Below are 26,079 nucleotides of genomic sequence, written 5' to 3'. Positions count from 1 at the left end.
AAACTCAGACAGATTATTCTAAAGAAATTTTAATTGTATCTTTCCCATAGTGGATGTTTTCTTTTCCTTAGTGGATTTGTATTGAAAAACCCTTGCCAAAAATGTAAAACTTCAAGCTTGACTTGACTAGGCTACTGTAATATCCCCGCATACGAACTCCCCCCCTACAATTTTAATAAATTAGTTTAAAATTTTTTACGTTCCCTCCCCCCTATCAGCGCCACCAACTGGAAGAGGGAGGGGGAATTGTACGCGTAATCGACATAAGTGAAGGAAAAGATTGTGATAGCATATCGGGGAGTCAAGGGGGAGATGATGTGGCGGGCGATAGAGCTGCCGAGGATCACGATGGCATCCATGAAGATGACAAGGACGATGATTTTGATGGGGGGAGGGGCACACGTGTGCCACCTCCAACCCCCCCACTACTCTTTCCCTTCCCTTAACAAGTCACATGGTGGCGGGCAATCTGGGGTTCTTGTGAAGTTAAGGACTCCTTATCACAGTGTTCCCCCCCCCCCCCCCTTTATAAAAACCCCCCATCCCCCCTTTAAGCAAAGGGGATAGCCACTTCTTCTTTCCCCTATTGTCGGAGAGAGAGAGAGAGAGAGAGAGAGAGAGAGAGAGAGAGAGAGAGAGAGAGAGAGAGAGAGAGAGAGAGAGAGAGAGAGAGAGAGAGAGAGAGAGAGAGAGAGAGAGAGAGAGAGAGAGAGAAGAAGAACAATAAGAAAGAGAGGTGAGAAGAGAGAGAAGAGGGAGAGAGAGAGAGTGTGTGTGTGTGTGACAAAGAGAGAGAGAGAGAGAGAGAGAGAGAGAGAGAGAGAATCCCCCAGAAGGTTCTCCTTCTCTTCCCCTCCTCAGAAGGTGATCTCACATGCTATTCTTCTCCCCCTTGTTCCGCTTGGATTATCCGCATTGTAATTTCTCTCCCCAATTGGCCCCGTGCTAATCGAGTACAAGGCGTGGGCGTCTTGTGCAATTTTCATATAAGGGAGATGAAGATCGAGAATGCCCCCTAAGCAGAAAATGCCACACACAGATGGCAACTCCACAACAAGCAATGAAGCATCGGGCGAGGGCATCACTACCAATCCAACTGTAATACCAGTCGTAAGTAATGTACTTCCAAATTAATAGATGCTTGCTTTGATTCCCTCATGAGGAGCATTAGACCCGTATTATGCTGCACGAGAATAGGACATTGAAAAAGATAAAGTCCATCGCAAGTATTCGAAGGATTGAATTCCCCAAATGCATGTATCAAGAGAAGTTAATTGTATTTAGAGGCTATGCGATGAATTCATAAACAACATTTAAGGCTTCAAGCATTGTCAACTTCCCGTCCTCGCAATAGTAAGTGCGTTTTTGTCACTTTGAAGGTATATGTTGCAACTTGCATGCCTGAAGGATTGCATGGCAAGCAACTTAGTCTAGAAGAGAGTCATTTTCGAAGCTCTAGACCTTTGCCCAAGCTCTCGCTAATAGCTCATGTTTGATAGATTGGGAATCTTGATGTTGTACTTAACTAGTACAAACAATGATCATAATGATTAAAGACTAAGATGCCTTGGGATCTGTCCGATAACCACTACATTTATCAATCCAAATTCGGGGATTGGGATAGATACAAACAACTTCGGGCCTCAAAGGCAAGTAGAGAGCTCAAGGGGTTAGGAAAACCTGAGGCAAAGAAAAGAGCAATGCTTTTGTACTTGTTGAGAATAAGGCTAGGTTATCGAACAATGTAAGTGACCTATAGAACTCGCGTCATGTACAGTGTTAAAACCCCCTAACATATGCCTTAGCCAAAAGAAGGGTGTGTTAAGTAAATTTTACATAGAACCACTCCTGATCCCAAGGGGAAGAGCAAATATGCGATGGAAAGGTTATCGCAGCTATTCCTGCAATGTTTGGAAAAGGATACCATTGTTTTTGTTGATTGATCAAATAACATCCTAAATGCTTTTGCATTAAATTGATTGTTGGGATGTGATTTGGATGATTATTTCAAGTGCTTGTGTTTGATGGCAAATACATGGCAAGGGTTAGTGACGACAAGTTGCCACAGGGAATAAAAGAATGTTTTCTTGGAAGATGATATTAGGTTGATTGCCTTGATTGTGCTTGATTCTTAATTGGATTAATTAAGGAATTATATTTTGTGCGAGTGGATCATCTCCAAGGTCACACAACGCTTCAACCCGAGAGGGCATTGCTCAATTCACAGGCCGAAAGTCAAGTGGTGAAAAGGCCAATCACAGAAGTTGTGTCTCACTTCTAGGTCGCTTGGGCTCAGATGGAGCTCTAGACACCCCTTGCCTAGTCCAAAACGGAGCTGAAGACTGTCATGAGCCCAACGTCTATGGCGTTGGAAGATCCTATTCTAGATAATGGATGGAAATTATGGTGCCATGTGATTTGGACCGAATACTTCTGTTGGACAGAAGGGATACATAATTTCTCCTGCATGGATAGGAGACAAAGATTAACGTAAAGATAAGTTAAGGAATTTATTTGAACTTGTTTGTCAAAGGATTGCTTGCTCTGTATTCATGTTTGTGCCTTAAATTACCCGAACGAACCATGTTCCCTAAAAGGCTTAAGTAAGGAAGCTGGTTTTAAATGTCACACATCAATGTGATAGAACCTAATTAGAAAACTAAAACTATCAAGGGAAGCAGGTAGGTGGAACCCTTGACGAGTCCGTCCTACGAAAGGGTGGCCCTAGAGAATTGGGAGGCTTCTCACAAGGTTTTGGCGATGTCGACCCCCAGAAATTGTTAGGTTAGAATCCCGATTCATGCCGTTTTAGGGGACCGGAATGGGACTATGCCCTACGGGTAGAGAGATTGACTAGCACATCCCTCTTGTTTTCCATTCTATTTGAACCAAGTGCGGCATGAATTTGCTTTGGCTTGGGTATCTCTATCTAAAGTAGGATGTCCAGGACTTGATGCTAGAAGTTGTCAAGAGACCTTGACCACTAGGGACTCAAGTTTCAAGTCAATCCTAGTGTGTTCCAGTCGTGAACATTCTGTTGCGAGGTGGACTCAAGAAAACCTAAGTGAGAAACCCCATAACATTCCATGGGAGTGCCGGGTGGTGTCACTTAGATTCATCTCTCAATAGACTGCTAAAAACGTGCATGGACAACCGATAGGTGGACACGTTACAGTTGCCCATGAGCTAGTCTCTCCAGCCATGTCATCATGTAGGGGGGGCAAACGCCAGCAAGTGTAGGAATTCATCATTTGAGGGGGGTGTTTGAAAACAGGTCAAATGATGTATGTTGCATGATGAGGAGACTTGTATTCCATAAGCACTGTGAGGAGAGTGGAGAAACTAGAAAGCTATAAAGACATGTCCTTGGTTCACTTTTCAATGCAATACTATTGCACTTCATTGTGAGTCCCTGTCATGTCCTAGTCGGAATTGTGTTTATGAGTCCAAGCATTCTATCTTGGAACCTAATTCAACCAAGTAATAGTTAGTGTCATTTGCCTATGTTGTCAAGGTTCTAGTTACTACATTCCAACCTCCATAGCTACATCCATGTTCAAGATCCATGTACTTCAATATCTTTCCCTAGCTTGGAATTCCATTCATTTGTCAAATTTGATAAACAAATCTATCAATGGAAGGCTTGGTCTGATTCATGGTATCCAAAGTTGCTCATGTTTAGAAGACCCTATTTAATCTGGAATGAATTGAGGGACACCCTGTAAACCTCTGTAAGAGTTGAAAATAGGCCTAATTCCTCAACATTGTACCTATGTGAGAGATAAAATGACATTCATGGCTCTCTACATGAGCTCTGAGTCTTAAGGGGTGTGCAATTTTCCTCCACAAGCCAGGTTGTACACCCCTTTAAGATCCTAGATACAATGGAGGGTTGCCTCTCTTTTATCTTGTATCCCACTCAATATCCACTTTTTCCTTGTGGGAATTTGAAGATGTCAAGAGCATTCTAGGCTAATCAATCAACATGATATGCATACATTTAAAACAAAGCTTTCACCTTTCAATGAGATACAATGGAGCTTAGAATGGAATGGGAAATAGGAATTTACCATAGGTAGGCAATGAGTCATTGCTACCATTTACCCTTTACAATAGATTATACATTTTTCAATGATCAAAGCACCCACTAATCAAGAGTGAAGGTTAGAATGAACATTTCTACTCTAATGAGCCTCTATGTTCAAGCTAATTTAGAGATTGAAGACAAATGAGCTTGCTGATTTGAAACAAGAGATTATTTAAGCAAGATGATGGCTTCAAATTCATAATGGAACTTAATTCTTGAGTCTCTCCAACAACTGGATGAAAGCTTGGCAACAATATGATTGAAGAAGAGAGATTAAGAACCAAGATAATACATTGTAGTAAGCTTGATGTTGTATGCCTTTAAGAACCAATGCAATTGGATGCATAGGCTGATGTAAACTCCTCAATAAAAAGTTCAAATAGGTCTCCCACAATCAAAGAATGGGTGTTGCTTCATTAGATGTAAAAGCCCCAAAATAATGCTCCATAATGTCTTCATAGCTCCATAGGCTTCAATGTTAGTCAATGTTAAGTAATGCTTACTTGAAGATTGAAGAAACTTAAATGATTGAATGCCTTAAGCTCCCTTCAATGATAGATAGAAGAATCATAATGGTTGATGAAGAATCCCCAAATTATTCCCCCATAAAAGCTCGATAGAGTCAAATGCTTCAATACTTCAAATCTTTGAAGAATCTTGAAGAATTATTGCTATAGATGAGCTCCGTGGATGAAAAGAAACAAAAGTCATATCAATGAGTAGCAAGATAGGTGGATTAAAGCTCCAAATCATAGAATACAAGTTCTAAGCATGGCAAATGATCATTTAGAGCTAAGATTTGAGTTGTTTAGACAATGCATTTTGCATTGAATCTGCTTGTGTGTTTGCTACCATTTACCTCATGAATGCTCCACTCAATGGTATGCTACTTGTTGTTCACGATGCCTAAAAGCTTCCTATGCCATCCATTCTCTGGAGAAGAGTGGAGTTCATAAAATAGAATGAAGATCACAAGTCAAAGGTTCCATGGAGGCTTCAAGAATGAAGAAGGAGAAGCTCTTCTCTAAAAAGTAGATGTGGTTTAGGCTTCAACTAGGTCTAGTTACCATCATTTTGACAAAGTTACCTTCAAAATAGCTAGCAACTTGATCACAACATGCTATTTTAGCCACAATGTTATCAAATTTGTCTAAGATTCCTATCAGAGCTTTCAATATGGTCTCTACTTTATGTAGATAGCGTGCAAGTGCCTGCCATGTGTCTCTTATACTTGTTGCCTTGGATTTTGTGGAATAAAATTGGGAAAATATATATGAAAAATGAATAAATCAAATGGACCAAGAGCCTAAGCTTTGATAGCACTTGTAAAGAAGGAGAAAGAAAGTTTGCAATGGAGAGAGAAAGTCTAGTTGAGGAGAGAAATATTGGAAATAGAGTGAAAGATAGGGAGAAGAGAGAGAAAGGAGAGGAAGCCATAGATGCTAAGCAAGATAATAAGAGATGAAGAGGATTTGTATTATTGAATGAAAGATGGAAAAATTAATCCTCTTATATCTTATACTCATACCAAGGCAAGCCTTTGTTTACATGGCTTTTGTCTCGATTGGTCTATATCCTCCTCGATCTCAACAATAGTTTGTATTTTGATTTACAAGGGGATCACAATGTAAGAATTGTTGAGACTTCTAAGTTAACACCATAAATCGATAATAATATGAGACTTTGGATGCTTTGCATGAGAGATTCTGAGAGGTTCAAAGAGCATTTTGTAATAGGGAGCAAATTGTAATGGGAATATTATACATGGGCACATGATGTGCGTAGGAACATTGCCTTTTTTTAATGATAAAAGCAGGCCACTTAACTCAAGGTAACTAGGGATGATTTTCGTTTTCCGATGAAAAACCACCTTGGCGTTGCACAGTTGGGAAATCCTTACAGCCTCAATTATGTGAGCTTGTAAAATGAGATGCGACCGTGTGCGTGTGAACTGAGCCTAGTGAGACCACAATCATGCTCACGATTCATCTTAAGGAAGAGATTCTAATTAAATGAGTTATGAAATTGGTGGACAGACTTGAATAGCCTACTGTAGTGTCGTTTTCTACAATCTTCTGCTGCAATGGTCCCTCAAGCTACGGCCAAGAAAAGGCTGTGCCTCTCCCTCTAATCAGGGAAGGAGGAGCCGAAGAAGAAGCAGCAGCACAAGAGGATCAGGTGTGTTTCTGAAGCTCCCTGATTTGCAGACATCTCCCGCTATCAGCACAGAGATACTTCATCTATTCGGCAATTCAACACGGAGACAGTAGAAGCTCAGGCGCGCAGAATCTCTGCCTAGCTAGTTAATGGCGGGTCTCACTTCGGCGCCTCCTTGCATAGATTTTTCTTCTCCGGCTTCTTCTTTTGATCTCGCTCCATGCAGCAGATGCATACGCTTGTACTCTTCCTCCTCCATTGTTGCGCTTCCAGGCCTGAAAATGAACCTCAACACCATTCCAGAAGTCTCTTCTTCGCACCTGCCAGTTTTCGCCACGTCCAAGGATCATATACGGCAGAACGCCAGGGTCGCAAAATCATACAGCAGTTCTAAGCCCTGCGCGAGTTATCGGAGAAGGCAGAAATGGAATACGTGGAAACAGGCAAAGATTGGCGAGATCAGTTCTTCAGGATTTCTGCAGGTTTCTGCAAGCTCCAAAGCGGATGACTCTCTTCCTTCAGAAATGTCTTTAGAGAATGCTCTGCAAATCTTAGGTGTGGCAGAGGGGGCATCTTTTGAGGAGATTTTGAGGGCTAAGAATGCCATACTGGGAAAACACCGTGGAGACCAAGAAATTGCCATACAGGTACGCTTTTAGAGCTCTGGCTGAAAAAAACCAACCGAAACTGCGTATTAGCTTATGTAGCAACTAATCACCCCAGTCAACTTTGCCAGGGTGTTGAACGTAAGAGTTTTGCCTGATGAGTTAAACCAGTTACTCATCTGGTGTTATACTTAATCATAGTAAATCCACATCATTCTAAATCTGGATTTGATCTTAAGAGTTTTGCCTGATGAGTCAAACCAGTTACTCATCTGGTGTTATACTTAACCATAGTAAATCTGTATTTGATCTTGTATGTTTGAGAGCCTATAGATGTGGTTGATAACACCGCAGAGGAACAGAGCAACATGTGGCAGTTTATTGCTCGATTGTGAGCAGCTAAGAACACCAGTGGATTCTATGTTAGCCACTTACTTTCCAGAAAACAAGCTTACTTAAGTTTATCCTCCTTTTTCAGGCTTCTTTAAGAGCATATTAATTGGCATTGATTATGCCAAACCTAGTATTGCTATTTGTGATGAAAAAAATGAGCAGAAGGTTGGATTTATTTTACCAAATACACGTGCAGACAACAGAAAAAGGGGTGGGGAGGAGGTGGGGAGGGAGAGAGGAATGATTCATTCAAATTAAAAATTGAGGCAATGTGGCTAAAGAGTGTAATTTCAAGGCCTTACTGGACAACTTCATAATCAGAAAACTTGTACTTGGAATGATTCCACTCATGGAAAATTGACACTTTTGGTTTATCACTTCTGAAAAGATATAATCTACTCATGACAATAAAAGGAAAATAATGATACTTGCATGTTTTTTGGTTCACAAGAATGTTTTCTGAAATCAATTTGGTGCACCTCTTCAAATAATGTAAAAATGAGACATGCTAAGTTGTCCCATCTGTTTTATTCTTTATTCTTGTAGACATTATTTTGAATGCTGCGTATAATTGACTATACTAATTGATTGGTGCTATAACTATGCTACCTATAGGTAATGTAACCGATCAAATACAATAAGTGATGAGTCAATAGCCACGTGAGAGTCATAATAATGAGTGCAAAAAAAACCAAACAAGTAAATGAACACTACATTACCTAGCTGATCATTGAGAAGGGTGGGAGCATTTAATACTTCTTAGGGCCTCAATGTGTAGCTATGAACTCAATTGTTTAATAAGTAATTGTAATGGAGTTTTGTTAGTTGGATCCATTAAACTAGGGGATGGCCATTTCTAGCTTCCCGCCCTAGTACCATCCTAGCCTCGTCCCCATGTTAGAGTCCCCTCTCATGGTGATAGGGGATGCCAATTCCTAACCCCATCCCCGTTCCCAAACCTTGTTCCATGTTACTATGGATGGATTCTTTTTATTGGACATTATTGCAAATCAGGAATGTTTTCAATCAGCCACATGATGGTAATTGTAAGCCCATTGGTATTGGTATTACTTGTCTATCTATTTATTAGGGAGTGTTAGAAGTGGATGCAACAATGGAAGCATAGAAAATTGCCGTAATAGATTGTGGAACACAAGATAAAAGAGAAAAGAGAAACATTGCAAAATAACTTAGAAAGAAAGAGATGCTTGGGAAATGGAATCCATATACTAAGACTAGATAGTATAGAAACAAGGTGGGTCATTGGTTATGTGGGCATTGCCACTCGCTCCCTCTCTTCATTGGTACATGCTGTGGAAGTATGTTGAGTGACACAAATTAAGGATGAGGGAACTTGAATATACAAGCATAAAATAATGCCAAATATGCATCATGTTGGTCCATTGAATAAAATAATAATAATGAGGTTGGCCAGCATAAAATGGCCAAAACCTCATAAACAAAGCACTAGAAAAATGCCTAAAATACTCTAGTGTGCCTAGCCCACTAGAACATGCACAGGCTCGCACGTAAACTGTCATATTTGCTCGTAGTCTTTGTTAGATCATGGGTGATTTGGTATAATACTCATCATAATACATATAAGAATGACTATCATATAGGACCATGGATATCCAAGTAGTGGGTGGCGAGCCCATCACAGAGAGAACTTGATGCCTTGGTTGACTATACTGACTCTAGAAAATAGAGAAGAGTCATAGTACCTCTCGATTTTTGTGAACAATGCCTCTAAAGTAGCATATGTGACCAACCATCTTGTCACCAGTGCCGCAACGCATAAATGACCATGGATGCTTCGCCTTTGATTAGATTGCCAAAGTGTCTCCTCATATGAACTCGGACTAGGAACCAATCACACTTTTTGTTGAACAACTCATTATGGACTTGGATATCAATTGGAGCTCCAAGATTTCAAATTGCCGGATTGCAATCGATGCATTAAGGAAACCCCTCTTTGGATCTTGTGCACTTGTATAAACTTATAGATGAGGTCAAACCACTCCACCTCACCACCCTCTTGCACTCCTTTGGCATTGGAGAGTTGTGAGGGATATCGTGCATCACCTGTACTAGTGAGCTAGAAGGGAGGCTGAAACCAGCCTTTCTTTCATGGATGGGTGGTAATTCCCTAAGTACAACTTAGTTACATCAATAACATTTATTACAAAACTGAGAAATGCAAACAAACTTACAATCTTGGTCAATGGACACCTTGTTGGCTCCAAAACCTTTTGGTATTTATTTAACTTAATTGAAAAAGAAGTTGATGTACAATGGAATTCTCCCAATTCCTTTCGGTATTCCAACTCCCCTTGCTGTCTAAAATGACCAACAAGTCTTCAATTTGATTTGCTCCTTGATTCGGGCAGTCAATTTGCATTCGCCTGCTTTGATGGAGATGGAAAATGCCCTAAATTCATTGATTTGCTGGTCCCTCCACTTGAATTAGACTAAAAACAACTTTAGCCCTGTTGAATCCAAGTCTTGGAGCTTCCAATTTTTGACACATTTCTTGAGACTGTTGCTAACCTCAAATTTTTGCTATAGATTAGGGTTTACAACAAAGAAATCTGAAATTTCTCAGCCTTTGGTGATCTCAATGCTGCAATCTTCGGAGCAAGGCTATAGAAAGTCTAGGAGATGAGAGAGAAAGTTTAGACTTTCTTCGCAAAGAACTGAAGAAAATTTGTCATTTACTACTATTGCCTTGTCTCAACAGCTTGTAGATGCGAAAAATTGAAGAAAATCAGTCATCTATTGTTGTTGCCTTGTCTCAATAGCCTATAGATGCTGTCATGTGTTGTTGATTGATCTTCTTCTACCCCTGGCTGCCTCAGAAGGTCCTCCAATGGCTGCAAATCAGATTAGCAACATCTTCTCCCTCTCTCTTGTAGACTGAATACATTAAAATGCCTCTCCAACCTCTAAAGACGTTTTTCAGTCTTGCATGGGCATTTTTGACAAGTGACAGCCTTCTTAAATGGTTTTTTCAGCATTATTCGTAATTAAATATTAATATTCAATCTTTAAGTACTGAAAACCAATCTAATAATTATTTTGGTGCCTTAAAAAGAATGAGATTGGCCAATAATTAAATTAGCTAGGCAACTTCCATTCCTGAGTTTCTTTGCGCTATCTTTGGCCATTAGATTGGCGTTAGGTATCATTAAACAGCTCTTGTCTAGTATCACCAACTGACACTTATGGCCAAATGAATGACCTAGGCCAACAATTGGCACTCGATACTGCCAAGTACCTGTGCGGCATAACTTATGGCAACTTTTGCCTTTGACATCCCGTGATTTCCTCGGGTCCCAGGCTCGTAAATTTACTCTAACCCCAATTACACCTCACGTGTGTAACATTTATTTAAACCATGTGATTAAAAATTAATCCACATGTTAAGTGAGGTTTTAAAAATACATGTCCTCATGAGCCCTCTTGCTTTAAATCCTTGCAATCGTCCTTAATTGCATTGCTAGATGCATCAAAAGCAAAATGGTGGAGTGGAATTTTCACAAGGCATCATAGTTAATACAACATTGCACATTGTTGCTCAACCATTTCATATGTCCAACATATGCTGAAAATTACCAGCTTATTAGAACATAATATAAGACTCACAAAGAATCTTAAAAACATTACTAGATTATCATGTGACATGTCTATTTCTCATGAGCTCAACTCATTTGGCAAAACCAAAATATAGCATAGCATAACCAAGCATAAACCATGGCCAAAACGTCAATGGCATCATAACATATGCTGTTGTCAATGGAACCAGATGTAAACCATTGAAAATTGAGCATAATTTGATCAATTGTAGAGCTGAGAACCAATCACAAACTGTTGCAAATGTGACCCCAAATTGATCATAAACTCATTGTAAAAACTGACCAACAATCAATGCAAAAACTAATTCCAAATGTGACCATAAATGGTTCTCAAGTTGATAAAAAACAAAGCTGAAATTGATCAAATTTTTTGTCTCAAAATTGAGGCAAAATTCATGCCAAATTGATCATAAGTTGATGCAAAAGTATAGTTCCAATGCTCGGATGAAACTCATATTCATTTGCATACATCTCATAGTGACTAGTACACTAAGTAGTGACCTAGCAAATATATTGTCAGCATACTAGCTTGGATGCATGCTGAATACATCCTAGATCCACTATATATGAGAGTTGTTCATAATTGGAAATGGAAGTGCTATCTCCTCCTTGAGCATCAAGCAATACTCCGGATCCTTGCTTTGTTGAACCTAACGGAGCATGAACTAAAGTCGCCTCTAACTGAAAGGCATCTAGGTGAAGCTGCAACAACTGAGGATGGTCTGCCAAGTCATCCTCTTCTATCCATTTGGCATCCATTAGTGAATAATTCTGAAATTTCACCAAGTATCTCCTCAAAACTTTACTTTTGACCTTTCTTTCCTTATGTGCCAAAATCTGCTCGGGTACCAAAATCTTATCCAGCTCCTTAACCTTAGACTGAACTTCAGTAGATATATCCTTAGGCACATCACCATGAAAAGGCCTCAACAAATTGACATGAAAGGCATTGTGTATCCGCCAATGTGGAGGTAATTTCAGCTGATATACCACATTGCTGATCTTCTCCAATACTTGGAAGGGCCCATAGTATCTCGTACTCAACTTCGGATACAATCTTTCTCTTCCTTTCATATTTTTCAGCCTTGTCTTTCAAAACGCAGTAATACATAATCACCCTTTGCAAATTGCAAAGCATGTCTGTGGTGATCAATTGCCCTCTTTTGCTTTTCTTGCGATCTCTGAAGTGCATATTTTATCTTTGCATAGGCTACATCCAAGTTTTTCACATAACAATTAGCTTCAAAGATCTTATCCTTAGTTTGCAGAATAGGTGATACCTTCTTGCCACCCTCAACCGCCTCAAATGGAGCTTTGTCCGTAGAACTATGACCTGCGTTGTTAGCAAACTCAACCAAGGGCAAATACTACTCCCACTGTGTCTTGTGGTCTAAAACATAGCACCTCAAAAGATCTAACATTGTGGAATTTGCTTCCTCAGACTGACCATCTGTCTGTGGATGGAAGGAGGATGAGAATTTCAGTGTGGTACTATATTCTCAAACAACCCCTTCCAAAATAAATTGGTCATCCGGGGAACTCGATCACTAATGATCGACTTTGGCATACCGTGATACTTAAAGATGTGCTGCAAAAACAATCGTGCCATATGATCAGCCTTTATTTTCTTCCTTGCCAAAATGAAATGGGCTTGTTTGCTAAACCTGCAAATGATAGTCGATATTCCATCATTCCTTGTAGGTGTCTTAGGAAGCTAAAAAATAAAGTCCATTGCATCAACCAATTCGATGTAAACATTTGCTTGAATTGTATCCATGTTGATGGTGCTCTACCTTGCATCAAAAGTGTGGACCGCCATTGTAATGCATTCCCTTTCAAGAAAGTGACTGCCTTTCGAATCTTCGAGAACTTCATAAAGCTCCCCCCGAATAGGCTGCAATTGTTGAATGAAAGTCAAAGCTTTCAGTCTATCTTGTACACCATTGAAGGACTCAAACTTCACTGCTTTTCCACCCTCATCATAGTCTTTTGCTGCCCCTTTGGGTGTCAAGTTGTCATACACTGGCTGTTGCAAAAAGGGTAGCTTTGCCGAATTTACATCAAAACCAACTCCAATTGGAGCATTTACATGACCAGCATTCATTCCTTGAGCCCGATAAGCATTGGGAGATGCAGATGCAGTACCAAACATGCTACTTTGTGCCCCAGGCATCAAGCCAATATTGGCATACATAGGGTTTTGCATATTTCTCCGCTACTTCTCCACTTCCTTTTACACCATTTACATTCCCCTATCAAACACCTCATGTTGCACATCACTCCGCAATGGGGGGTTATGGAAACATAGGCACTGCCTTAAAGACCTCATCATTTCCTCCATCGGGTGGTGTTCCACTTACTTCTCACACACTTTCGGGATCATTGCAGCCTGGGTATCCCCCTCAGTCTCTCCCGAGTGTGGATCAGTCGGTACCACAGCTTTGTCAGAGTGCAGCGGTGCGGAAGCGTAGGACTGAGAGAGAGAGAACGCAGAGAGAAAAGGGAGAGAAAGAGACAGTGTACAATGAAGATCTGCTGTATAAAGAATGCTGAATACAAAGATATACACGGGCGTAGTGCGCTGGACTGCGTGTCTCCACCTCGACGATGCGACCTGCTGTCCACCTCGAAGTCTCCTGCAGTCTGCACTGTCTGCTGTCTGAAATCTGTGAACAGAGACAGAAATCTGCACGGCACCAGTCTGTAATCTGCGACAGAGAAGAATGGGCAGACTGCTGGAAACGTCGGCAATATATAGCCGAAAAACTGCCTGAAATGGGGCGCCAGAAATAGGGCGCAGCCTGGAGTAAGTCGGCTGCAGGCAGTCGGACTGCCACGTGGCAGTCCGACTGCACAGTCCGACTGTGCAGCAGCCTGCTGGTCCAACTGTGCAGGCCTGCCTGCCCACCAAACAGGCTATGATCTCTAACACCCCCTCTCAGAGCCTGGGCAGGGCAGAAGCCTGAGGGATCTGGAATGTTGCCGAAGGAGAGCCTGAGGAAGCGCCTTCGTAAACAAATCCGCAAGATTATCCTCCGTCTTGCAATACTCCACAGTGATGGTCTCATCCAAAAGCTTTTCTCGGATGAAATGGTACTGAATCTCAATGTGCTTCGTCCGGGCATGAAAAACAGGGTTCCTCGCCAAGGCAATGCAACTCTCATTGTCACATCGCAGCAATGTAGGACGAGTCTGGGGGCACCCAAGCTCCTCCAACAATCTCCGAAGCCACACAACCTCGCATGTGGTGGAAGACGCGGCCCGATACTCCGCCTCAGTAGACGAAAGGGCTACCGCGGGCTGCTTCTTGCTACTCCATGAAATAACACCTGCACCCAAAGTAAAGCAGTAACCTGTTGTAGACCGCCTGTGGTCCATGTCACCGGCCCAATCCGAGTTGCTCCAACCTGCAAGTACAAGATCTGACCCATCTATCCCTGCGGGGTAATGAATCCCCAAATCAGACGTCCCCCTCAGATACCGAAGTATCCTCTGAGCAGCCTGCCAATGCACCGTCTTAGGTTCACTCATGAACCCTGCCAAGAGCCCAACAGCAAAACATAGATCAACCCTGGTGTTGAGAAGCCAAATCAAAGACCCTATCAACTGTCGATAGCGGGAAGCATCCGCCAAAGGAGAAGCTGAGTGGGAAGTGGCCTTCCAGTTCGGATCCATAGGAGTAGAGAGGGCCCGACAATCTTCCATCTCAAAAGACACCAAGAGCTCCTGTACATATCTCTGTTGGGAGAGAAAAATCCCCCTCTGAGACTGATAAATCTCATGTCCTAAAAAAAAATGGAGTAGCCCCAAATCCGTCATCTCGAACGTCCGATGTAAAGCTGACTTTGTCTCCTGGACCTGCTGTGCATCATCACCTGTGACAATCAAATCATCAACGTATAATACAAACAGCACACAACCATCCTCGGAAGTGTGAACATACAGCTGCGGATCGGCCTTGGAGCGCCGATATCCCAACTGAGTCTGGAGGAACGAATCAATCTTCTCGTTCCAAGCTCGCGGGGCCTGCTTGAGACCATACAGGGCCTTCTTCAACCTATAGACTTTCCCATCTGAAGAACCAAAGCCAGGAGGCTGCTCAACGTAGATCTCCTCCTTCAGATCACCATTCAGGAAGGCCGACTTCACATCCAACTGATAAACAGGCCATCTCCTATGGCCAGCCAAAGCAAGAACAGCTCTAATGGTTGCCATACGAGCTGTAGGGGCAAAGGTGTCATGACAGTCAATCCCTGGGCGCTGGGCAAAACCCTTAGCAACAAGGCGAGCCTTGTGCTTATCCAAAGTACCATCACTGAGATATTTGGTCTTGAAGACCCACTTGACTCCAATCACCTTCTTCTTCGGGGGGCGTGGCACAAGTGACCAAGTGCCATTCCTCTCAATAGCCTCCAACTCAGCTTCCATAGCTTTCTTCCATGGGGCGGACTGTAAAGCCTCCTTCACGGAGGTGGGCTCTCGATCCTGCATAACACGGGACATCAAACAATAATTGGAGCAAACAAGCTCCGAAGAATGCGCCTGGTGCCTCCGTGACCGCCGCGGACCATCCTGCGGTCCCCACTCCTCAGGAACCCCCTCGATCCCTGAATCACGGAGTGTGTCACAGGCCCAGCGAGGAGGAGGCCGAACCTCCCCTCGTCGTTCTCCATCAGTAGAAGACTCTGGAATGTCCACCGGTGGTAACTCCGCAGAAGGATCCGGTGGAATAATAGACTCTGTGTCAGAAACAGAATCATAATCAAACGGCACAGGCTCCAGTGGAATTGTAGAAGGAGCCAAACTCTCCCCTGGATCTCCAAGAACGGGGTGCTCCTCACCCGTTGAAGAAGCCGGAACCTCCACAAACCGCACATCACGGCTAGTATATACATCCCGCTTGACGGGATCATACAGTCGGTAGCCTTGGGACTGGGAGCTGTAGCCAACAAATACGTGTTTTCGGGAAGCCGCTTCAAATTTGTCACGGTGAGCCTTGGGAATGTGAACATAGGCATCACACCCAAAGACCCGAAAGTAAGAAACATCGGGCTTCGTCCCAAAATAAGCCTCAAATGGAGTCATCCCTTCCACGGCCGAAGTAGGGGATTGATTAAGGATGTGGACTGCAGTGGCCACAGCCTCGGCCCACAGAACCTGAGGGGTCTGTCGGTGCTCCATCATGGTGCGCGCCATCTCGATCACACTGCGGTTCTTCCGTTCTAGAATACCATTTTCTTGAGGAGTATTGGTATTGGCAAACTCCTGGTGAATTCCTCTATCTGCACAAAACCGAGCAAATTCATTAGACACAAATTCACCTCCCTTGTCGGATCGCAAGGTCTTCAACTTCCGGCCTGATCGGTTCTCCTCAAAGGGAAGCCAGTCCTTGAAGTGCGAGAAAGCTTCTGACTTTAGTGCCAAAAAATAGGCCCATGTCATCCTGCTGTAGTCATCCACGATCAGCATGAAGTACGAGCTCCCACGCAGGGACTCATTCCTCATAGGGCCACATAGATTCGTAGATACTAGCTCCATCGGTGAAGTAGACCGCCGCGAAGCTGTGTGGGGAATGGCATTCCGATGCTGCTTCCCCTGTATGCAGGAGACACATGGCTGCTGGCTCACCACTATATCCGGCAACCCTCGAACAAGCTGTCCACGTGACGCCCTCCGAAGATAGTCATAGTTCAGGTGACCAAACCGAGCATGCCATAATTCAGACTGTGACTGTGAGGTAAGAAGAAGAGTAGAGAGGGCAGTGGAAGACTTCAGTTTGTAAATGCCGTTCTTCTCATATCCAGATGATAGAACCTTCCTCGATTCACGATCAAGGACTCGCACAGTAGAACTGTCAAACTCCACCAAAAGACCAAGGGAGCAAATCTTATGAACTGAAAGGAGATGGTACCCTAATCCTGGTACATGTAAAACCTCTGAGGTATGGGTGCCACCTCGTCCATCCGGAATAAGCTGCATCTTACCCCGACCTGCAATAGAAACTGAAGAGCTGTCTCCAATGAGAACCTGCCCACGCGAAGGTCGCAGCTGGGCAACACCATCTGATAAAGGAGTCATGTGCCGTGAGGCACCACTGTCAACAATCCACTCTCGAGCTTGGGGAGCTGTCATCGCAGCATCAGAAGCATTCGGTGAAGCGTCCTCAATGACAACTAGATGTAGAAATGCAGCTGATGAGGGTGCAGCCACTGCTCCAGAATCCTTGGTTTCCTTCTTCTTGGTGTCCTTCGAGTCTTTTTCAGGGCAATCCTTCTTCCAATGGCCAGTCTTTCCACAAATATGACATGTGGAGTCTTTGTCCTTGTCCTTCTTGGACTTGTTATCCCCCTTCTTCTTCTTTTGGTCCTTCCCCTTCTTCTGAGAGGCTTGACCTGTCAACGCCTCCGTCTTGGAAGCATTCTGTCCCTTTAACTGTTCCTCTTGGTCCAAGACCATAGGAACCAACTCTTCCCACCGAAGAGTAGACTCTCGCCCCGAAGCAATAAGGGCAGAGTAAAATGTACCGAATCGTGGCGGCAACTGGGACAATAGTGTGATCGCCATGTCTTCGGAGGAAATCGGCTTCCCTGCATTCTGAACCTGCATCTGTAGCTGCCTTAGCTTGTTAATGTGTTCCCTTAGCGAAGAAGACTTATTGACGGACAAAGTCCGCATCTGGACCTCCAAAGAAACCCTCTTCATCAGGGTCATCCGATTGTACATTTGATCAAGCTCCAGCCATATCTCACGAGCCACCGTCAAGTGCTCGATGTGAGCGATCACGGCTGTAGTGCATGATAGAAAGAGAAAGGATCGAATCCTGGCATTCAGTTTGTCCCAATGAGACTGGGCCCTGGCCAACTCCGCACGAGCATCGGAAGAGAGTTTGGACTCATCTCTTACCGAAGGCCGGTCAATATCTTCCTGTACCAACTCCGCCAAATCATAGGACTCAAGAATGGCCAACATCATAACGCGCCAAATGCGGTAGTTGTCGCCGTCGAGCTTCTGATCTGTAGGAAGAGCTGGTAAGACAGGCACCTTCCGGTCCATAATCGCCTGGAACTCCAAGTCCATCTCTGTAGACATCTTCACCTGCAATGCCTTCTCAAACGCAAAAGCAGCCCCCTCTGACTGAGTAAACTCAGCCTGCTAAGGCTCTTCCACGTCCCGAAGCTTCTTCACCCGCCGGAGGCGATGAAAAAGCAAAACCTGCACTTTTAGGTTGAAAATTCAAACTTTCTCCGCGTCAAACAGCAGTAAACAGCAGCAAATCCACCACCTGTACTCCTTTCCTGTGCGCCCACACTCGTTTCAGCCTTGTTCCAAGGCGCAGCCCTCCTGTCTGCCCTTAAACGCAAAAAACGCAAATTTGTGTCGCGATGGAAACTCCTCTTCAGGTTGATTCTGCGCTCAGTCAGCCCTCAAACACTGCTCTGATACCATGTCAGAGTGCAGCGGTGCGGAAGCGTAGGACTGAGAGAGAGAGAACACAGAGAGAAAAGGGAGAGAAAGAGACAGTGTACAATGAAGATCTGCTGTATAAAGAATGCTGAATACAAAGATATACACGGGCGCAGTGCGCTGGACTGCGTGTCTCCACCTCGACGATGCGACCTGCTGTCCACCTCGAAGTCTGTTGCAGTCTGCACTGTCAGCTGTCTGAAATCTGTGAACAGAGACAGAAATCTGCACGGCACCGGTCTGTAATCTGCGACAGAGAAGAATGGGCAGACTGCTGGAAACGTCGGCAATATATAGCCGAAAAACTGCCTGAAATGGGGCGCCAGAAATAGGGCGCAGCCTGGAGTAAGTCGGCTGCAGGCAGTCGGACTGCCACGTGGCAGTCCGACTGCACAGTCCGACTGTGCAGCAGCCTGCTGGTCCGACTGTGCAGGCCTGCATGCCCACCAAACAGGCTATGATCTCTAACAAGCTTGCCTCTATAGCATTACCTAGTGGATCTCCAAGTCATTCTACTGTGCCCCAGCCAAGCTTTGGACAGGGCTTTTGTGTCCTAGTCCCTCCACCTCCATCGGCACCTTATGGAAACATTCATGTTCCAGTGCCTCTGCATCAATTGGCACTCAATGGACACTCCGAGCCTATTTCTGCCTACTTGCCTTTTCCCCCTCATTCTTCCTATCTGACACACCCACCACCACCACCATCTTACTCTTCACCTCCATCCTATCCCACTTTCCTAACACCTCATGGTTCCACCTCATCTTTTGCCAAGCATGCTTTCAATGATAAGACTTATTTTAACGTGTTAAACTTTACCACTTGGTCGAACTTGATGAGACATGTCCTTGACTCCCAAAACCTATGGGATTTTGTGCAGGGGTTGGAACCCCAATCCGATCTCGCACTTGTTCCATGCGAGGTTGTTCGCTCATGGAAGGCTAGGAATGCCTCCGCTATTGTCGAGCTGATGCAGGACTTATTGCTTGAGTTTCATTCTCAGCTTCAACATTTTGACTTAGCATCAGAGTGATGGGCACACTTGACTGACCGCTATGCGTCTCGGGATAGGAATCATCGTATAAATCTTGACCATGAGCTGCAACTCTTTAAAATCACTGACCGGGATGACTTGAAAGTCAGGTTGGTTGAGTATCAGCGACTTCTTGACGAATTCTCGACTACGGGGACTCCCAAGTCCTGTGATGATCAAGTCACATTGTTTCTGAACAAACTTCCCAAGAAATACTTCAATTTTTTGGAAGGTATGGTTTCAAAGCCTACCATGCCTACTTTCTATTAATTTGAGTGTCAGCTGTTGTGTTCTGCACGGTTGTTCGATCAATTTCATATGAACTCTTCCTCATAGGTGGCTCTTGTTGCTCATTCTCAGAAGGGGCAACAAGGGAAGGGCAAATAAAATCAAATCTCCACTCAAAATAAAAAATAAAATCAACTCGGGGAATCACAAAATAACTCCCAGTCACAACTCAAACAAGGGTGGCAGAATGTATCTAAAAAGAATATGTATTGTCAACATTGTTAAAAGGTTGGTCATTTTGACGACTAGTGTCGCTCAAAGACTAGAGGCATAGCACCCAAATCTAAGTCTGAGACCCCCGCCCCTCAGTCGGGAAACCCCTAACAGGGGAGGCAGGGTGATGACAAGGGGTAGTTTAAAGGTCAGACTCATACTGCCACTGCTCAGCCATCTCAGTTAACAACATTCTCAACTCCAGAGGGATTTTCTGACTGGTATGCAAAAACCCACATCATCTCCATAGAGAGATTAGATGCGAGTCTCGTCCACTTCTGTGAGTTGCCTCCCAACGAGGTTACTACAGAGGCCCACTCGTCACAGCCGAGCACTTTAGCTCCTGTTTGGATTGTGGATAGTGGAGCTACACATCATGCGACTTCTATAAATGACATTTTCCGTACCCGAACCCCTGCAGTCGGGTGGGTATAGGAAACAACTCCTCGGTCAATTTTCAGGTTTAAGGTAGCTTCAGTTTTGCCACTGACAAGGGTCCGGATCTGGCTTCGCTGGACAATGTATACCATGTCTCCCAGCTTGGGGTGAACTTGTTATTTGTTAAGCAACTTTGCCGGTTGGGGCGAGTGGTTTTCTTTACCATGACCACAATCGAGATCCTTGACTCTCAGGTTGGTTTAGTGATTGCTCACGGTGAGGCACAGCCTAATGGCCTTTACTACATGAAACACTTTCTGACTGAGCCGACAGCCGAGGGCTCCGTGTTTCACAGCTTCTAGGCATTAACCACATCTCGGAAGTCTACGAACAATGAGCGTCTTTGGCACTTTCGCTTAGGGCCTATTGGTTATGACTCTCTTTATGAGTTGTCCCGTGGTTAGCTGATTGAAGGCCTTCCCCAACTTAAACTAGCATGCGATGTCTATAAAGATTGTCAGCTCGGAAAGCAGCACTGTACCCCATTTCCTCAGCAGTCCACACATTGTGGTGAGGAGTCTCTTAGATTGATTCATGTTGATCTTTGTGGACTGACATCCATTGCTGCCTTAAATGACGCACTGTACTTCTTTTTGATAGTGGATGATTATTCTAGATACATGTGGGTGTGCTTCCTCAAGCATAAGCCCGATGCTTTTACCTATTTTTTTGCTTGGGTGCTGCTGGTTTATAACCAAACTGGTTGTTGTGTTGGTTGCATGAGGAGTGATAGCGGTGGTGAGTTTATCTTCCATGAGTTTTCTGAGTTTCTATTGAAGCATGGCATCTCTCGCTAGCTCACCTCTACTAACTCTCCCTCTCAGAATAGAGTTGTAGAGCGTAGGAACCGGACAGTCATGGAAATGGCACGCTCTATGCTGTTTGCAACAGAGCTTCATGAGCGCCTTTGAGTCAATGCTGTTAACACTCCAGTGTATATCCTCAACCGGTGCTCGACTATGGCTCTTCTTCAGAAGACCCCGTATGAGGCATTTTTTGGCTCTCGGCCTGTCATTTTTCACTTCAGAGTCTTTGGATGTCGTGTCTACACACACACACACACATACCTAATGATAAGATAGGAAAGCTCACTCCCCGAGCTGATCTCCTTATTTTTGTCGGATATTCCTGTGAAGCGAAAGCCTATCGTTTGTTCGATCCTCTGACAAACCAGGTGATCGTTAGGAGGGACGTCGTTTTTGATGAGAGGGATATCATGTAATCCTTTGCACAGGATGTTGATCCTATTCCACTTTCCACATCATCGAAGATCGTGCCTAGTGAGCTTGATCTACTTCTCGCTCCTGACATTCTTGTAGATACTTCATCTCCCAGGTCCCCTCCGCGAGACCCATTACGTCGTTCGTACTAGTAGACCATGCAGGATTCAGGGATCCTACCACCGGATTCTACTCTAGAGGAACCTAGAAGATCTGCTGGTTTGCTCCTCAGGCTTCATTTGCGTCGCTGTTTACGGCTGATTATATAGTGCATTCTGAGCTGAATACATGGCAGGATGCTTTTCAGCACCCTCAATGGCGAGAGGCCATGGAGAAGGAGTTAGAGAGTATTGACTAAAATGAGACTTGGACATCGGTGGATTGTCCAAGCCACAGGAAAGTTATTGGGACAAAGTGGATTTTTAAGACCAAGCTAAAAGTTGATGGGACTTTAGATAAGTACAAGGCTCGCCTTGTTGTGCAAGGGTTTCAATGGAAGCATGGCATTGATTATGTACAGACTTTTGCTTCTACGGCGCGGTTGATATCTTTTCGATTGCTTCTCGGGCTAGCCGCTCATCACGGTTGGTTGACATATCTGATGGATGCCAAGAGTACATTTTTGAATGGTTATTTGGAGGAGGAAGTCTATGTGGAGCAGCCACCGGGCTTTCCTTCAGGGAACCCAAGGGATAAGGTATTTTGCTTGCAAAAAGCTCTTTATTGGTTAAAGCAAGTACCACGATCTTGGTTCCATAGGATGGATGAGTTCTTACGGGCTCATGGATACCATTCTAACCCTTATGACCCGAACTTATATGTTCGATCTACTGCAGAGGGGGTCAGCTATATCTTACTATACGTTGACGACTTGCTCATCACAGGCTCAGATTCTACTGCCCTAGCAAACATCAAGGCAAAGCTTAGTGCTACTTTTGAGATGACAGTCCTTGGTTTGTTGTCTTATTTTTTGGGGATGGAGGTAGTTCGTTCTGGGGGATGCATTTTTTTGTCACAGCAAAAGTACGCACTTTCGTTAGTGGAGCAACACACTTCGGATCAGACACGGCCAGTGGCCATGAAGGATACCTTAGGACAGCCCTTTGATACCCATACCTATCGCTTTGTTGTAGGAAAACTTCTTTGGTTAATTCATACTAGGCTAGATTTAGCTTACTCAGTTAGCATACTCAGTCAGTATTTCACAGCACCTAGGATGTCACATTGGATTGCATGTCTTCATGTGTCGCATTATTTACGGTGTACTTATTCTTATGGCTTGACATATGGTTCTGGTTTATGTTTACAGGGGTACATTAATTCTGATTGGGTAGGAGATACCGACACCCAACGTTCTCATGGTGGCTACCTTTATACCTTGGGTACGACTCCCATTTCTTGGTCAAATTGTAAGTAAGAGATAGTGGCGGCTTCCACGGCCGATGCCAAGTATTGGGCTCTCTTCGATAGCACCACTGAGGCCATCTACTTGAGGAGTTTATTGGTAGCATTTCATTTTCCATGCGACTCTCCTACCGTTGTCTACTGCGACAACTAGAGTGCCATTGCCCTTGCGGGCAATCCGATCATTACACCACGGACGCGGCATGTGGGGGTCCATTTCCATTTTTCCAGAGAGCAGGTTGAGCTAGACACCATCCGCCTAGAGTTTGTGCCTACATCCGATAGTTTTGCAGATATTTTGACCAAAGCAGTCAACCGGCCGGTTCTTCAATACCTGTTACCAAGGATCGGTTTGGGTATATTCTCCCCTACTTCTTCAGCTCGATGGGGAGAGGGTGCTTCCCTTTTGCTTTTCCTTCTAGTTTGAGAGAGGGTGGCTTCTACTCTTGATAGTGACCGTGATGATGGCTTCTACTCTTGATAGTGACCGTGATGATGCTTACAGTTTTTTTAGACATTCATTCATTTATTGTATTATGAACATTTGTAACTTCATCCGCTCTGTCAGGATGATATGATTGTAAAAATGCACTTGGACAAGTGAACAATTTCCTTGCGAGGGCATTGTTCAAGTGGCACCGTTGCATTGCATCTTGTGTGGCATGACATCTTGTATTACCATTTGCATTACCCTATGCATTGGCATTTTGTTCACGTAAGCATGCATCTGTGTGCATTTATCCCTTTTCGGTCTTTTGGAGTGGTTGACTCTAGATTCACCATATTCGTGGCATTGCCCATGGCAGTCTCCAAGACAGTTTTTTTTTTCTTAGCTTGCTTGCTTGTTTTGCTTGTCCTGCTTAACATATTTGATATACCCACATCCATTTTCCTTCTTCACCGACACCCAGTAATGGTAGGGATAGTGTGCTTGTTTTGTGAAGGTCTTGGGCTTGACCATCCTTTATTATTCTCCTGTTTGGGGCACTGATACTCAATAGGTTGAAAACTAATTTGAACCCACACTTAATGCTAAACCTATCAAATTCCCAAATTCAAAAAAAAAAAAAAAAACAGTCTATAGCTGATTCCATCCGCCTTTGTAGGGCTTGGTAGGCCACTGGGCAGTCGACGTGCACCCTTTGTTCGATGCCCTGTCCTCTCTAGGTTGATCACTTAGGCTCCCTTGGTAAAATAACCATCGCCTCTGTAGTCTTAGTAGGCCACTAGGCAACCGATGCGCATCCTTTGTCTGATGCTTTGGTTGCTTTGGGGTGGGATGCCTTGGGGTAAAAGATCTTTCTCGTGGCACCGATGTTGGGTTTGAGAGGGGGTGTTGAGCTACAAATGCATTAGCTTTACTTAAACAGCCCCAAAACTTGATTAATTAATGAAGAAACCTAGTTTATTTAAAAGAAACGTGATCCTAGAGAGTTTCTGTGTCCCATAAGTACAAATCCACTTGGGAGGGCCCAAACTTTCTATAAATACGCATGCTGTCCTCCCTTCAGTCAACAATCCCGTTTTTGCAAATTTCAGGTGTTTCAGCTTGCTGCCCATATCCCGTTTGCGGAGGACATCTCAGGTGAAGCTGTCCATCTCTGTCTACATCCTTTGGCGCTTGATTTTCAGCCCTCTTCATGCAGTTTGGAGTTAATCCTAGCTAGGCGATTGTTGTTCCTATAGAGACGTGCTGCCGTACAGCCTGCCACGTCATCACAGCATTGTGTTTGCTTCCTACAAGCTGTCGCCTAGCTGTCTTGCTTGCGTTTTTAGTCTTTCTCTCTCCTCATTGCCGTCTGTATCAGATCTAGCTTCTTACTGTTGCATTTGCTGGTGTTTGACATCCAGAGGTTGCCTTGCTGCGATTCGGGATTCGTTCAGAGTACGACACACTCTCCAGCTCATTACTCCTGCCCTGATCCTTGAGATACAGGAGTTCGAGGTTCAGTATTCATTCATTGTATAGTGTGTTCGCTACATGAGCATTGTATATTTAGCAGTTATATTACTTCAGTTATTTTTCTGTGTTCATTGTCTTTGAGTTACCCTAACCCTAACTGTGTTCTTTTATCAGTCTATGCTTTGTCGTATGATTGTTATTTGTGTTTCTGTGTCATAGTATTTCTTTACACCTTTGCCAATTCAGCAAAGAGATTTGCTGCTGTCCTTATCCGATTCTTGAACTAGTTATCAAATTTCTCTTCACTTTGCTGGTCATCATTCTCCTTATGCCCTGAAGGCCGTGCATCTCGTCCAACAACAACATTTTCAGCTTGTTGTTCGTGGTCTGAGCCTTGTCCAAGGTTAGGCATTGCATTTCCTTCATTCCCATGTGAATGTTCATACATAGAGGCATCATCACTGCTTGAGTTCATCTCATTGTATGAAGATATATTACTGAAATTTCTCAGCTGAGAGTAAAAATCAGCACTAGCACAAAGCTTTGGCTTGCAATTAGGTGCCTTGAGCCCACCAAATCAAGAGATTGAGTGGTAATCCTGGCGGTGGAACCATGAAACCAGTCTTCCTTCCGTGGATGGGTGGTGATTCCCTAATTATAAATTAGTTACAACATTAATATTTATTACAAAACTGAGAAATGGAAATTAACTTACAATCTTGGACAATGGACACCCTGTTGGTCTCAAAACTGACGCCCCTTTTGGCATTTATTTAACTTAATTGAAGAAGTTGATGTACAATGGGATTCCTCCAATCCCTTTTGGTATTCCAACTCCCCTTGCTGTCCAAAATTACCAGCAAATCTTCCATTTGATTTGCTTTTGATTTGGGCAATCAATTGGCATTCATCCACTTTGATGGAGATGGAAAATACCCCAAATTCATCGATTTGCTGGTTCCTCCACTTGAATTTGACTAAAAACAGCTTCAACCCTATTGAATCCAAGTCTTGGAGCTTTAAATTTTTGGCACGCTTCCCAAGATTGTTGCTAAACCCTAATTTCTACTACAATTTAGGGTTTACAGTAGAGAAATCTGAAATTCTCAGCTGCTGGTGCTCTTGGGAGATGAGAGAGAATGTTGAGGAGAGAGAAAGTTCAGACTTTCTTTGCAAAGAACTATAGAAAATGTGTCATTTAGTACTGTTGCCTTGTCTCAACAGCTTGTAGATGCGAAT

At 43.7% G+C, this 26,079-nt stretch overlaps 1 protein-coding gene across 1 annotated transcript in view; it reads left to right on the top strand.

Annotated features, from left to right (window-relative positions):
* Positions 1-6,104: 6,104 nt before the first annotated feature.
* Positions 6,105-26,079, top strand: part of LOC148027136 (chaperone (DUF3353)) — a 37,074-nt gene continuing 17,099 nt past the window's right edge. The window contains exon 1 of the mRNA XM_087691675.1: positions 6,105-6,891. Coding sequence (XP_087547801.1) covers positions 6,394-6,891 — 498 coding nt within the window. The 5' untranslated portion in view covers positions 6,105-6,393. The remainder of the gene's footprint in view (positions 6,892-26,079) is intronic.

This window comes from Lygodium microphyllum, chromosome 13 (assembly GCF_053477565.2).
Source record: "Lygodium microphyllum isolate KBCC chromosome 13, Lygodium_microphyllum_v1.1.10, whole genome shotgun sequence".
In the NCBI taxonomy this organism is placed as follows: Eukaryota; Viridiplantae; Streptophyta; class Polypodiopsida; order Schizaeales; family Lygodiaceae; genus Lygodium; species Lygodium microphyllum.
The sequence above is the reverse complement of the archived record's forward strand: the minus strand, read 5'-3'. Positions and strand labels throughout refer to the sequence as shown.